Consider the following 15,388-nt stretch of genomic DNA (forward strand, 5'->3'; position numbering starts at 1 on the left):
TTTTCTTGCGTAAACAAATAAAGCTAGGAAGGTGTGGTTTGGTGTATGTATGTAGGCAACCCTAATATGCATGCTTGAATTTTTTACCACCTACAGAAGCTGTCAGTCACTGGCAGACTGCCGATGAGTGAGGAAGTGTAAGTGTGCGCCATCAGATTTTCTTTTTTGACAAAATGACAGAAAAAGTTGAACACTAATGCATTAAATTTTGTGTAAAGCTTAGCGATTCCCAAGTGGAAATGATCCGCAGAATTCAATAGGCCTTCGGAGACGAAGCAATGGGCGTCACACAGATAAAGGAGTGGTACAACCACTTCAGAGATGGCCGCACATCAGTGGAGAGTGAAGCACGTTCTGGTAGGCCCTCAACATCCAGAAATGAGATCATCATTGATCAAGTGAGGACCCTGGTGATGCAGGATCATCGAATCACGATCAGAGAACTTGCAGATGAGGCACGCATCAGCATTGGAGCTGTTCATTCCTTTTTGACTGAGGATTTGGGCTTCAGGAGAATTTCAGCAAAGTTCGTACCAAAGCTGCTAATGATCGAGCAGAAGCAACTCCGTTTGGAGATCGCACAAGACATGCTGGAGACTGAGCAGTGATCTCAACTTCCTCAGTGATCACTGGTGATGAGTCCTGGATTTATATGTACGACCCAGAAACCAAGTTGATGCCATCACAATGAAAGCATGCAACATCCCTGAGGCCAAAAAAGCAAGGCAGGTCCTCAGCAATCATGCTGATAGTCTTCTTTGACTCCAGTGGCGTGGTTCATCATGAGTATGCACAACCATTACCAAGAGGTTCTGTGTCGCCTTCGTAACGCTGTGAGATACAAATGGCCGGACCTGTGGGCAGCGCGCAATTGGCACCTCCACAATAACGCACCTGCCCATTCTTCACATTTGATACGGAGTTTTCTGGCCAAACACAACACACCTATAATTCCTCAGGCTCCCTACTCTCCTGACGTGGCTCCGTGTGACTTACGGCTTTTCCCTAAGCTGAAAATGCCCCTGAAAGGGACCAGATTTTAGTCAAGAGAAGACATCATGTAGAATGTGACGGACCAGTTGCGAGCAATCTCAAAAGAGGCATTCCAGCACTGCTTCCGACAGTGGCAGAACCATTGGAAGAAGTGTGTGGCAGCCCAAGGGGATTAATATAGGATTAATATAAGATTGTTGTATCTGAATATGAGTATTTTTTATGAATAAAGGTGTGATACTTTTTGAACAGCCCTCGTATGCATCTTGCCAATGGCTGTTTCATCTGGGTGCTCGTTGCACACAGCGGGTTAGTTCTACATTGTTACTCAATGTCTTTTCTGTGTTGCCTTTTGCCTGCCGGTTTCTTATTTTTGCATTTTTCAGAGCTGATCTTAAATTGTTATGTTGCCGGGGAGGTTCCCCTGTGCCCCTTTATTTGTCATGGATTGGCTTTGGAACTGAACTGTAGGGAACTCTAAATCTCTCTCTAAAGTGTTTGGATTTCTTTAACTCCTGGATTCTGGGAAGGGATTGAACATTTGGAATATGGAATCCTACAGAGACTTATTGAAGATAAAAACCTAATCTTACATTACAGCCTATAGGCTACATCCTCTAGGGTTCCCCACCTCTAAAATCCTATTTTCTGAATTTTTTAACTTTTAGTTAAGGCGTTTTTAAGCCATTTATTTGCGACAAAATGCTACTGCAGTGGCCATCTTGGATTCCCAATTTTTTTTCAAAGATCTCCATATCCTTCAAACGACCTCATTTTAACTCAAAACTGGCAGGGATGGAGTCTGCAGGCATTACCCCAAATTCATGCCAGTTTTACTCCAGGATGGATGTCGGAAGGGTGCCCTTTTGCCATTTGCTGCGCAGCATATGAAGGGGGAGGCAGGAGCATCGGGCTGAGGATTCTTTTGGAGGCCTGTCTACCATGAGCAAATCCCTCCTGAAGCCCTGGAATAGCAATGTACCTAAGCATAAGAGCATGGAAGTCATAACTGAAGAGACATAAGGTGGAGTTGCCTAAAGGGGACGCAGCAATGCTTGATTAGACCTTTTCTCCTGAATTTGTTAATTTGATATAGAGAGCTTATTTGGATTGTCGGAATCCTCATATGAGGTCTGGGAGCGAGCTGGGGATCGCACTAGAGAGCTTGGGCTCCCAGGGTGCATAACAATCATTAGAAGCAGCTAACCAGGATCCTGTGGACCTTTCTGACAGGAACTCGGAGGGTTGAGGGATTAGTCTGTATGCCCTTGCTGTCACAGTGCGAGTCTTCCCTGCTGGGAGATATAAAGTCACAAACAGGAGCAGGTATGCTTGACCATGGGGAGGATCCCACAGTATGCCGGCTGTTCATTTCTTTGGCATTATTAGAACTCATTACTAACTTCCTGTGGGAGTTAGACTCCCAGCAGGCTCCTTCCACTCAGTGTTCCTGAGCAGAGTGAGAACACAACCTATGTCTTTTCCTGGCATCATGATACAAGTGTTTTAGTCACAGAGCACAGGGATGCTCCTGAGGGCTCTTTAAATGTAGCCAAAACAATGTCTAGGCTGTTTCCTATGACACTAGAGTGTCAGCAGATGTTGGCTCAGCCTAAGGTGGTTTCCTTGGTTGCTCAAGTAACCAAGTGCGTATCTCTGAAAAGTAAGGAAGGTGTAGTATTAAAGGATACATAGGATCGCAGAGTGGATGTGGTCCTATGAGGTAGCTCAAAGCTTTGGCCTTACAGATCAAAGCAGCTGCAGCAACCTCTTTTATGGCACGTGCTTGTCAAACCAAGATCCATGGGCTCCCCCTGGCAGAGGATGAGCCTTTGCCACAGATTATGCTAGCAGGGGTGAATTATGTAGCCTATACTCTCTATTGACATCATCAAAGTCTTGGCTTATTACATGTCAGCCAGCAGAATGCTCTAGATCAGGCAATGGGCAGGAGATTCTACCTCCAAGGCTACTCTGACTCCCTTTCAAGGGACAGATGATGTTAGGAAATGTCTGGATGAGAAGATAGGGGAGCTTTGCATCCATGGACCCTGAAGCATGATAGGCCTGCCACTGAGACTCTGAGTGATGCTGCTGCGAGGCCTTTGTCAAGACCTGCTTTTAGGAAAGTTAGTACCACCGCAATCAGAACACTAAACGGTTCCACCTAATTTTTCATGCACCAGTGTTGAAACGTCTTCCATGTCTTAGAGTAAGTAGAGACAGTCGTAGACTTCTTGGCTCTGAGAAGAGTAGCAATGACTACCTCTGAGTATCCTTTGTGCTCTAACACTGTTTTCTCAAGAGTCATGCCGTAAGACCAAAAGTATCCAGATCTTCTGTGACCACTGGGCCCAGAGAGAAGTTCAGGCTGTACCTGCAGTCTGAAACCCTGGTCCCTCTGAAAGCACACTAGGTCCATGTGCCACGGCCTGCGTGGTCAATCCAGTGCAATGAGGACCACTTTTTCCTGGGTGGTGTGCTATTCTGTGAAGTATTTGCCGCCTTATGGACCATGGAGGACACATGTACAAGAGCTTGTTCTTTGGCCATGGAGGAAACATGTCAATCCAGTGCAATGAGGACCACTTTACCTGGGTGGTGTGCTGTTCTGTGAAGTATTTGCCTTATCATGAACCATGGAGAAAACACGTACAAGAACAAGTTTTGGATTGACCACCTAATTTTGGTAGAGCTCTTGCTTGCTTGGGGATTAACTGTAAATGGCAGTAGAGCTCTTGGTGAAGTAGCTGAATGAAAAGATCTAGCAAGAGTGAACTGGATATCATTGAAGATACATGGGATAAGTGCAATTGAACAATTGAAAGAATTTATAAGTGAAAATTGGTGAATCCGAGCATTGTGGATGCTGGTTTTGGACGTTGGTGCTATTTATTTATTGTTGGTATATCCCAGCAATGGGTGAACAATTCATGGATTTTTTATGGGGATTTTTTTTAACAGATGAACTGGGTTCTAGATTTATTATAATAAGATATGTAGTATGATGATTTTTGAAAGAAATTAATAAAATATTTTGTTAATGTTTAATAATAAATGTTTTGAATATATGAATAAATAGCTTTTTAGTATTTAGGATCTATATTTTAGTGAAGTAGGAGGGATACAGAAAAAATCTGGAGTGAATTCATTCTGCAAAGGCTTGCGGCAATGAGGAGATTACCTGCTTGTCCAGAATGACACACCTATCTACTTGAAAAGATATTAGCAAGGTAAGAACCTAATCTTTTTATCGGCAATGCAATCGGCAATGCTACACTTTAAATCAGTGGGTCCCAACTCTATCCTAAAGGACCACCAGCCAATCGGGTTTTTGGGATAGCCCTAATGAATATGTATGATAGAGATTTGCATATAATGGAGATGATAGGCATACAGATCAGCCCCGTGCATATTCATTAGGGCTTTCTTGAAAATCTGACTGGCTGGTGGTCTCTGGGACAAGGTTGGGAACCACTGCTTTAAATAAATGGATGAGTTACAACTCCCTGATTATAGGTGTGCACTTGAGAGAGAGATGCTTTATGTAAGATCCTAAATTCTCTCATAATTGTGCTATATGTTTAGAGTATCCCTACTGTTAATTTCTGTACATTAAACAAAGGTAAAGGAAGTCCTAGATCTCTTCCCCATTGGCCTGCCACATACCACAATCTGTGACTGGGCTTATGGCCTAAGGACCAGTGGAGGTTAGGTATCGACATATGGCCTAGGGAAACATCAGAAGAACTTCATAGCTTACTACCAAATTTAGATTGCAATCCAGTTTTATCTAGGGTACTGATATAATGCATTATCCCAGGACAAGCAGGCAGCATATTCTTGACTGATGGGTGACGGCACCGACGGAGCTCCGGTACGGACAATTTTAGAGTGATTGCACTCTAAGAACTTGGAAAGTTCTGGTAGGCTGCACCGCGCGCATGCGCGAGTGCCTTCCCGCCCAACAGAGGTACGCGGTCCCCAGTTTCTTAGTTTCCGCGGAGCTAAGAAGACGCGTTTCTTTCAACGGCTGTTGAAAGTTCTTTTTTCTACTTAATATCGCCTTCCCACTCGCGTAAACCCTTTTGGAAATTTTATTTCCGTTGTTTCTTTTCTTTTCTAAAAAAAAAAAACTTAATTTTTTTCTTCAGTTTTCGGTTAGCCCCGGCGGGGCCTATTGCCATCATCGAGGCCTTGGCCTTCGATTTGGCAGAAGCCGTATTCACTTTCATGCCCCCTCAACCCGGGTTTAAAAAGTGCCAGCGGTGCGCTCGACCAATTTCACTGACAGACCCACACAACTGGTGTCTGCAGTGTCTTGGTCCTGACCATCGAGCGTCTACCTGCTCCCGCTGTGCGACTTTAAAGAAGAGAACACTTAAAAACCGCCAGATACAGCAGCAGTTATTGTTCGGCGCCGAGATGTCTGATTCCGCACCACCGGCACCGACGTCGGCTCTATCTCAGTCGGCACCTACTTCGTCGACACCGCACGATACCGCGCCGGCAGGTAAGCCGGCTAAGAAGCCTTCCCCGTTGGAGCGTTCTCCGGTCTCAGTAGCAGCAAGTCCAATCCTGCCGACCACGAGGCGCCCACGGAAGCGCTCCGCTCCGATTGAGGTGAGCCCCTCGACATCGGGTTCCTCATCGGAGTGTAGAGCGGCACCCAAGGTACCGCAGAAGAAAAAAGCGGTACCGGTGCCTTCATTGGACGAGCGCATTGCCGCAGTCCTGCAGGTCCAGCTAAAGGAACAACTCCAACAGCTACTCCCTGCTCTTTTGACTCCGAGCCTTCCAGTCCCGGTCCGGTCTGAGCCGCCGGTACCGACGGTGCAGCAGCCCCCTTTATCGGCATCCACTTTGTCGGTACCGGGGCACATCACTTCTTCGGTATCAATGCCAGTCTTGGCACCGGAACCGAGACACCAGGCTGTTCAAACATCGGCACCGGCACAACCCTTAATATCTCCCGGTACCGGTTCACAGAGGTCTGGTAAGTCGACTCATAAGACTCGACACCTAGAACCCTCCACACCGGAGTCACGAGACCGCAGTTTTCAGGTGAGGGACCCTGATCTGTGGGGTGATTCAGAAGAGCCTTTCCTCTCTGAGGGAGAGTGTTCATCAGGGGACGAGGATCCTTCTGGTTTTGATCCATCTTCCAAACCTGATGCAACTTCTTTCATCTCTTTTCTTAAAGAGATGTGTGACTCTTTATCTATTCCCTTGGAGGCTGAATCCAAAAAATCCAAGGCATTTTTAGATGCTCTTGACTTTGACCAGCCTCCAAGGGAATTTCTCAAGCTGCCTCTCCATGACATTTTAAGAGAGACATTTTACAAAAATCTAGAGACACTCTTGACCATTCCAGGAGCTCCCCGTAAACTGGACTCCTTATATAAGGTTATACCAATTCCAGGCTTTGACAAGCCTCAACTCCCCCATGAGTCTTTATTAGTAGAGTCTACTTTAAAGAAATCCACGGGGGCTAGTGTATATGCTTCTGTCCCTCCTGGCAGGGAAGGTAAGGCCATGGATAAGTTTGGCAAAAGGCTGTATCAAAATGCAATGCTAGCGAACAGGTCAGGAAACTATGCTTTCCATTTTTCCTTTTATCTTAAGCATCTTATTCAAAGTTTGTCATCTTTTGAGAAATATCTCCCTGACCGTAAGAAATCAGCCTTTCGACAAACTTCTTCATTGCTCTTGCAACTGCGCAAGTTCATGGTCAGATCAATCTATGACACTTTTGAGCTGACCTCTAGAGCCACGGCTATGTCAGTGGCTATGCGACGACTGGCCTGGCTCAGAGTGTCTGAACTCGATGTCAATCACCAAGATCGACTGGCCAATGCACCTTGCTTAGGGGATGAGCTGTTCGGAGAATCCATGGACTCTACTACTCAGAAACTTTCAGCTCATGAGACTCGATGGGATACTCTCCTTAAGACAAAGAAGAAGACCCCACCTTCTAGGCCTTTTCGTCAACAATCGGCCTACCAACGAAGGTTTGTGGCTCGTCCCTTACCTCAAACGCAGCAACAACCCCGACGTCAGAGGCAGCAACAGAGGCAACCTGCTCGACCTGCCCAGCAGCAACAGCAAGTGAAACCTCCTCCTTCTCAAAAGTCAACTCAGCCCTTTTGACTTGGTTCTCCGGGACATAGCCAATCTTCCTCCTTCTACTCATCTTCCACAGCCCATAGGAGGACGCCTTATACATTTCATAAGCCGTTGGGAAATCATCACCTCGGACCTGTGGGTCCTCAACATCATCCGCCACGGCTACTCTCTCAACTTTCAGACACCTCCTGCCCAAAGTCTGCCAAGAGAGTCTGCTTTCAACACTCCTCGGTCTTCCCTCCTTCTTCAAGAGGTTCAATCCCTCCTCCTTCTGAACGCTATAGAGGAAGTTCCTCTAGATCAGAGAGGGCAGGGATTCTACTCCCGTTATTTTCTAGTCCCCAAAAAGACAGGAGATCTAAGACCCATTCTAGATCTTCGCGATCTAAACAAATGCTTGGTCAAGGAGAAATTAAAAATGCTTTCTCTGGCCACTCTTTACCCTCTTCTCAATCAAGGCGACTGGCTATGTTCACTCGATCTCAAAGAAGCATACACTCATATACCGGTCAATCTGGCCTCCAGACAGTACCTACGCTTCATGATCAATCGTTGTCATTACCAATACAAGGTGCTGCCCTTCGGTCTTGCCTCCTCTAAAAGAGTGTTCACCAAATGTCTGAATGTGGTGGCTGCCTTTCTACGATCTCACCACCTTCAGGTCTTTCCTTACCTGGACGACTGGTTAATCAAGGCCAATTCATCTCAGACTGTTCTCTTGGCCACCAACCAAACCATCCTGTTTCTTCAACTTCTGGGGTTCGAGATCAATCTACCCAAATCTCATCTCATCCCCACTCAGAGACTTCAATTCATCGGAGCTGTCTTGGACACAGTCCTCATGAGAGCGTTCCTGCCATCCAAACGTCTTCAAACGCTTCAATCTCTGTGTCAGCAGGTGCTTCTACAACTTTCCATCTCTGCCAAGCAAATGATGATACTCTTGGGTCACATGGCCTCCACAGTTCATGTCACACCCTTCGCTCGTCTTCACCTGCGCACTCCTCAATGGACCCTAGCTACCCAGTGGTCCCAAGCGATGGATCCTTGCTCACGTCACATCTGTCACATCATCTCTTCGTCAGTCTCTACAATGGTGGTTGATATCTTCAAATCTATCCAGAGGTCTTCTGCTCCATCTACCTCCTCAACTAGTCATCACCACCGACGCCTCCCCTTATGCCTGGGGAGCTCATTTGAACGAGTTCCAAACTCAAGGCCTTTGGACAGCCCAGGAAAAGAAGCATCACATCAATTTCCTGGAACTCAGAGTGATGTTTTATGCCCTCAAGGCCTTCCAACATCTTCTCTTCCCTCAAGTTCTCCTGCTGTGCACAGACAATCAAGTTGCGATGTACTACATCAACAAGCAGGGTGGGATGGGCTCTCGCCTCTTGTGCCAGGAAGCCCAGAAGATCTGGACTTGGGCCATAAATCACCACCTATTCCTGAAAGCTATCTACATTCAGGGAGAAAAGAATTCCTTAGCGGACAAGCCCAGCAGAATTCTCCAGCCTCACGAGTGGACACTCGATCCTTTCACTCTACAGTCCATCTTCGCTCAATGGGGCACTCCTCAGATAGACCTCTTTGCAGCTCCTTACAATCACCAGCTGCCCCTATTCTGCTCCAGACTCTACTCTCCTCACCGTCTGGCAGCGGATGCATTTCTCCTCGACTGGTCCAATCTGTTCCTGTACGCTTTCCCTCCTCTGCCTCTCATGTTGAGAACCTTGTTCAAGCTCAAGAGGGAACGAGCCACCATGATTCTGATTGCTCCGAGGTGGCCCAGGCAACATTGGTTCTCCCTTCTACTTCAACTCAGTTCCAGGGAACCTTTTCTTCTTCCACTGTTTCCTTCTCTGCTTACACAGCATCAGGAGACCCTTCTACATCCCAACCTCCAGTCTCTGCACCTGACAGCTTGGTATCTCTCGGGCTGACTTCTCATGATACTCTTTTGTCTCAGCCCGTTCGTTCCATTCTAGATGCCTCCAGGAAACCAGCCACTCTGCAATGTTACCATCAGAAGTGGACAAGATTTTCTTCCTGGTGTCTTCTTCACCATCTTAATCCCACTTCCCTGGCAGTGGAGTCATTGTTGGATTATTTGCTTTCTTTGTCTGACTCTGGCCTTAAGTCTTCTTCCATCAGAGTCCATCTCAGTGCATTGCTGCCTTCCATGAGCCGGTTCATGGAAAACTTCTCTCAGCTCATCCCCTGGTGTCCAGGTTCATGCGAGGTCTTTTCAATGTGAAACCACCTCTTAAAGCCCCTCCTGTTATCTGGGATCTCAATGTGGTTCTTTCCGCCTTAATGAAGCCTCCATTTGAACCTTTGGCTACCACCCCTTTCAAGTTTCTCACTTGGAAGGTACTTTTCCTTATTGCTCTTACCTCTGCCAGGAGGGTCAGTGAGCTACATGCACTATTTGCAGATCCACCTTTTACGGTCTTTCATCATGACAAGGTGGTTCTGCGTACACATCCAAAGTTTCTCCCTAAGGTTGTCTCTGAATTCCATCTCAACCAATCCATTGTTCTGCCTGTCTTCTTTCCGAAACCTCACTCTCATTCTGGGGAACAGGCTCTGCATACTTTGGATTGTAAAAGGGCTCTAGCTTACTATCTAGAGCGTACGAAACCCCACAGATCAGTTCCCCAACTCTTTCTGTCCTTTGATCCGAATAATTTGGGACGTCCTGTTTCTAAACGTACGTTGTCTAATTGGCTGGCAGCGTGCATTTCATTCTGTTATGCTCAGACCGGACTGACACTGGAAGGTTCTGTCACGGCCCATAGAGTCCGAGCGATGGCAGCATCTGTAGCTTTCCTCCGTTCCACTCCTATTGAGGAAATCTGCAAGGCTGCTACTTGGTCCTCAGTTCATACTTTTACATCTCATTATTGTCTGGATGCTTTCTCCAGACGGGATGGACACTTCGGCCAATCTGTTTTGCAAAATTTGTTTTCCTAATGGCCAACCTTCCCACCATCCCTCTTTTTGTTAGCTTGGAGGTCACCCATCAGTCAAGAATATGCTGCCTGCTTGTCCTGGGATAAAGCACAGTTACTTACCGTAACAGGTGTTATCCAGGGACAGCAGGCAGATATTCTTGCGTCCCTCCCACCTCCCCGGGTTGGCTTCTTAGCTGGCTTATCCTAACTGGGGACCGCGCGCCTCTGTCGGGCGGGAAGGCACTCGCGCGTGCGCGGTGCGGCCTACCAGAACTTTCCAAGTTCTTAGAGTGCAATCACTCTAAAATTGTCCGTACCGGGGCTCCGTTGGTGCCGTCACCCATCAGTCAAGAATATCTGCCTGCTGTCCCTGGATAACACCTGTTACGGTAAGTAACTGTGCTTTAGTTACTAATAGGCATAATAGTGTTCTTGTCAAACTGGGAAAGACTGCTGCAGTAGTTCCTCAAATCGCGTAAAGTCACTATTCTCTAAATGTATGTTCCATTAATAAAACTAACTCTTTAACCCAACTGGCAAACATCTCATGCTCTGTTCCTGACAGGAAGGCTGCGTTTCCCTGAGGAGCAATTGATCTGTGCTGTAAGACTTTAGACCCCAATATCTTACAAGATCCTAAAGTTAACATTATACTCTTTTAAATCACTTGGTACATCCTTGCTCTATGCCTGTAAAAGGAACTTGAAATTCTAGAGTCCTGCTACATCCTAACATAATCAACTGCTGAGCGACAAAGGAAGAGTAGCCCAGCTGGTTATCTGTTGTCTTGTGATGTTTAACAAAGTAGCAACATTTAAAGCTTTGTGTGTCCATTGCTACCTCATTTTGCAATTGGCAAATTATTTGCTTACCTTAAAGGAAATGGACCCGCCCACCCTTCCTTCAGAATTTTATCCGAGGCCAATGTTTCCAGTTTAGAGAGATTCAGTTTAAACCCTAAAAAATCTCCAAACGTCTTAAAAACTCTCCAAAGCCTGGAGCAAACCATGTGGCTCAAACACTGCTATTTTAAACTCTATTTTAAACATTACTCCTTTAATTTCAGGGTTAGCTAAGATATTTTGAATAAATGGGTCTAAGGTCAAAACAAAAGGTAGGCAGGGGGCATCCCTGCCTGGCTCTCTTTTGAATAGAGAACTGTCTGACCCAGTATCATTAAATCCATGATAAATTATATAAATTGCAGCTTTAAATGGGCCTGTTCCATTTTTATCTACATGGCTACATGCCTTCTCTGTATTGAAACTAATCAGAAGACAAGATTCCTCTGGCTTTTGTATTAACTCTAGGGAGGTCTGGGTGGTTCGCACATTTTTAGCCACACACATTTCTAACAAACCTTACCTGTGGCTCTGCAATGGGGGAATCATGCCAGCTAATTTGCCAAAAGTTTAGCTAACAATTTAGCTTCATAATTCAGCAAAGATATCTGGAAATAACTCTGGCATTAAAGGATCTTGACCTGACTTTGTGGGTCCCTTTATTGCCTTCATTTCACCGTGAGCCACAAGCTGACTTGATGAACCCTGATATCAGATCTTGCCCACAGTGTTATCTTTTAAGCTGCCTCAGTTTCATCAATATGTGGATGTATCAAGATTTGGTACTTCTTCCCCTAAAGTTCAGGGTTGTTGTTTTTTTTAAGATAATTGTGCTCTATGAATCCATTGTACTTGAAAAGCAGTACTTTACCAAAATTGCAAAAAGTGTTTTGAAACCCATTCTTAGAAGTTTAAAAAAAAAATAATTGTAAGAGTTTTTCTTTACCATAATGTATTTCTGGAACTGTTGGGTTGTTTTACTGTAGCAATGTAGCTTTAAAAGTATATCTAAAATGCTCTGAAGTACAATAGTTGCATACTGTAGTTGAGCATATGCTATAGCTCTCAAAAAGCTCGCTTTTCTGCTCTTGACTTGTTTCTGTGGTTGACTTGCTTCTGTGGTTGTCCCTTTTTAGGATGCTATGCAGTATGCCTCAGAATCAAAGGACACAGAACTGGCAGAAGAACTGCTGCAATGGTTCCTTCTTGAAGAGAAGAGAGAATGTTTTGCTGCTTGCCTTTTCACCTGTTATGACCTTCTCAGGCCAGATGTGGTTTTAGAAACTGCTTGGAGGCACAATATCATGGACTTTGCCATGCCCTATTTCATTCAGGTCATGAGGGAATACTTGTCAAAGGTATTTTTCAGCATTTCTATCTTGGAACAATTAGACTCTTGGAACAATACCATTGATTAGGGCCTGAAAGGTGAAGCAATCACCTTTTAATTTTTTACTAAGAAATTAAAGTGACTATATTTTTTCTCCTGCGCACACACAAGTGGTAGATTAGATCAATATTTATCAATATGCCTTTCATATTTTAATTTCTTCATTTTTTCCTACTTCTTCCTGTAATTCTTGGACTCCATGTTGTGGTAACCTGTACTGGAATGCGTGGAACTGAATTTGGAACATTATGCTTTTCCTGGGTAGTGGGACAACTTCTAAACATTAGGCAGATTAGGTAATTGTATAGTGTGACAGCTTTTATAGGGTGGGAAAGAGCAAAGCAATAAAGCCTGAGAGCTGCAAAAATCACCTAACAAAAATCAATATGTACCTTGGCCTATAGGGAAGGTAAACAGTTTTCAAATAGTCTATTTACCTGGGTAAATAGCTTTTGTGAAAATGTTTTCTGTGTGTATACATATCATGCACACAGCTATAGGCAAAGCTTTAAGCACCCTTTTCACTGAATCCTAAGTACAGAAAGATATTGCATAGCTATTTGATTTTAACAGATTTTCTATAATGAAGTATCTGGCAGATGCAGTAGTTTGGACACCCTTTCATTAAGTATTTTGTAACATCTCCTTTGGTGAAAATGACTTAAGAGATTTCCTGTAGCTAGCTAAGAATCTTTCTATTCTCTTGGTATTTTTTTCCACCCTTCTTGTTTCATACCTTCTCACACATTTTCAAACAAGTATGAGTACTGCAAAGAACATCTCAAAAGTTTCATTTTTTTCCTCTTACGTTTTGTTTTGTGTGTTTGAGGTATGTTTGTATATTTCAGCAAAATAGCAACTCAGGCTTCTTTTTCTTCAGCTTCAGTTTCCTCACTAGTTGAGGGCATTAGCTTCTTGGATATTTAGTTCAATCTATTCTTCCATCCATACACTCATGTTTCTAGCTGACATACTATCCCAAAATATAATAATATCCACCTGGGTGCTTAATATGATTGTGGTCAAACAATTCAATTTTCATTCCCATCAGTTCAAAGCACATCATTCCAAAAAGATTCAGGCTTATAACGGTTTATTTTTCAATACTTAGAAAGTGACTTGTGATGAGATCTTAGAAAAAGTTTCCTTCTGACAATTCTGTGCAGGTCATTGTTTAAGCAATGTTATAGACCCGTGGAACTACTGCATTTGTCAAATAAAGTTCAGTAAGGTTCTGTTTTACCGATTTGGCTAGTTTTTGGACAGTTTATCAGATTTTTCTTACTTTTTCAAATCTTGCCATAATTTAAGTTCCATATAACATCTATTCCTGTGCAATAGGAATAGTATGCTGAAATTAGGGCTCCTTTTACAAAGGTGTGCTAGAGGTTTTAGCGCACACGCTAGCCGCTACTGCCTCCTTTTAAGCAGGCGGTAATTTTTTAGCTAGCACGCTAATCTTGTGATTGCGCTAAAAACGTTAGTGCACCTTAGTAAAAGGAGCCCTTTAGGGTACTCTGTCCATTCTTGCAAGCATACTGCTGAAGAATGTCAATCACAGCTTTGGAAACCTCCTTCTCCTAGGAGTCTGCTGCCCTCTTCAGTTTCTCTTTTTGCAGGTGAACATGAAAGATGTCTTCTGATCTGCTCAGTTTATTTCTTTTTTAATTTTAAAATTGTTTTGCAGTTTTTCGCTGTAGTCGTGGCCTTTTTTGTGAAATCAAAGATCTCTTTTGATAAGGGTCTACTCTGCCTGGAGAGAAGTGTATCATTTGGGAGACTTGTTTCAGGCAGCCTGCTGAAGATTCATGGAAATCAGGGTCTGTTCCCTTGGTATTTGCTCGCTTCTTTGACTTGGTCAGGGGTTGAAGCACAGGCTGTTTAGGTGCTAATAGCATTCCTTCAGGGTGCTCATGGTGCTGGCTGCATTTCATCTCCCTTACCTCCCCCCCCTTTTTTTGTGAGAGGTCTGGGGGGGGGCGGTTTGAAAGTTGGTCTGTGGAGGTCTGACCAGCAGCCTGAAGATCTTGGTGAAGCGGCTGAGTGACCTAGAAGCAGAGGGCCTCTCCTAGAATAGCTACACCTGTGAGTAGCTGAAATAGGCAGAGGCAGCAGCATCATTTCCCCAGCACATGGTCTGTGAGTAAGGCTGTGACAGCCTATTGGAAAAATCGGGGGGAGGGTCTTCAAAAGCTGTTTTTTGTAACTGTTCCTACAGTTAGGGCCTTGGTCCCTGTCCCCTGGTTTTTTGTTTTTTTTTTAGGTTTTTTGGTCAGCCCTGAGGTGATTTTAAGCTGTTTTTAAGCACTAAAATTCACCAGCAGTGACTATCTTACAATATGCAACGATTACAACTAATACAGAATGCAGCAGTCAAACTGATTTTCGGACTGAGGAAGTGTGACCACGTGACACCTTACTACCAACAGTTACATTGGCTACTGATCGAGGTACGCGTAAAGTTTAAATTCACCTGTTTCTGCTTTAAAGCACTATATGGCCTAGCCCCCAATTACATAACTGACCTTTTTTCCTTCTCAGCCAACAGACACAAGAGAAGCACACCTGACCTTCGTTCCCCCCCCCCCCCCCAGTTAGAGGATGTAAGCTCAAAAGACACCACCAATACCTTCTCTCCAACCAAGCAGCACTATGGGGTAAAGATCTACCTCACGCCTTCCACTTATGGGGAATTTAGGACACGCCTAAAAATACATTCCTGACGTATCTAAACAACTGACCCGTACAATTCTTTCTCTTCAATATCGGTTACCTTGAACTGTTAACTCGATCTTTCTCCTCTGTTAAGTTCATTCAACCTGTACTATCTTTTAATCTTTGTAAACTGCATAGAACTTCACAGTCCTGCGGTATATAAGCTGTTATTATTATTTTCTTGGATTTCCCCCCTTTTTTTTTGTTTTGTTTTGTTTCCCCCTTTCCCCCTAGGTTCTCAAACTTCTCCAAAACACCTCGTTTTGCTTCTAAGGTGCCAGGGATGGAGTCCTCTGACTCTAATAATCGAGCGGCTATAAGCCAGAACCGGAGCTCCTTTCAGGGATCCCGACAATTTCCCGTGT

The 15,388-nt window shown here is 44.5% G+C and overlaps 1 protein-coding gene across 1 annotated transcript in view; it reads left to right on the top strand.

The window, feature by feature from the left end:
• Positions 1 to 15,388, top strand: part of CLTC (clathrin heavy chain) — a 210,295-nt gene that overhangs the window by 176,910 nt on the left and 17,997 nt on the right. The window contains exon 30 of the mRNA XM_033921311.1: positions 12,055 to 12,276. Within this exon, the coding sequence (XP_033777202.1) occupies positions 12,055 to 12,276 (222 nt within the window). The remainder of the gene's footprint in view (positions 1 to 12,054; positions 12,277 to 15,388) is intronic.

This window comes from Geotrypetes seraphini, chromosome 15 (assembly GCF_902459505.1).
Source record: "Geotrypetes seraphini chromosome 15, aGeoSer1.1, whole genome shotgun sequence".
In the NCBI taxonomy this organism is placed as follows: domain Eukaryota; kingdom Metazoa; phylum Chordata; class Amphibia; order Gymnophiona; family Dermophiidae; genus Geotrypetes; species Geotrypetes seraphini.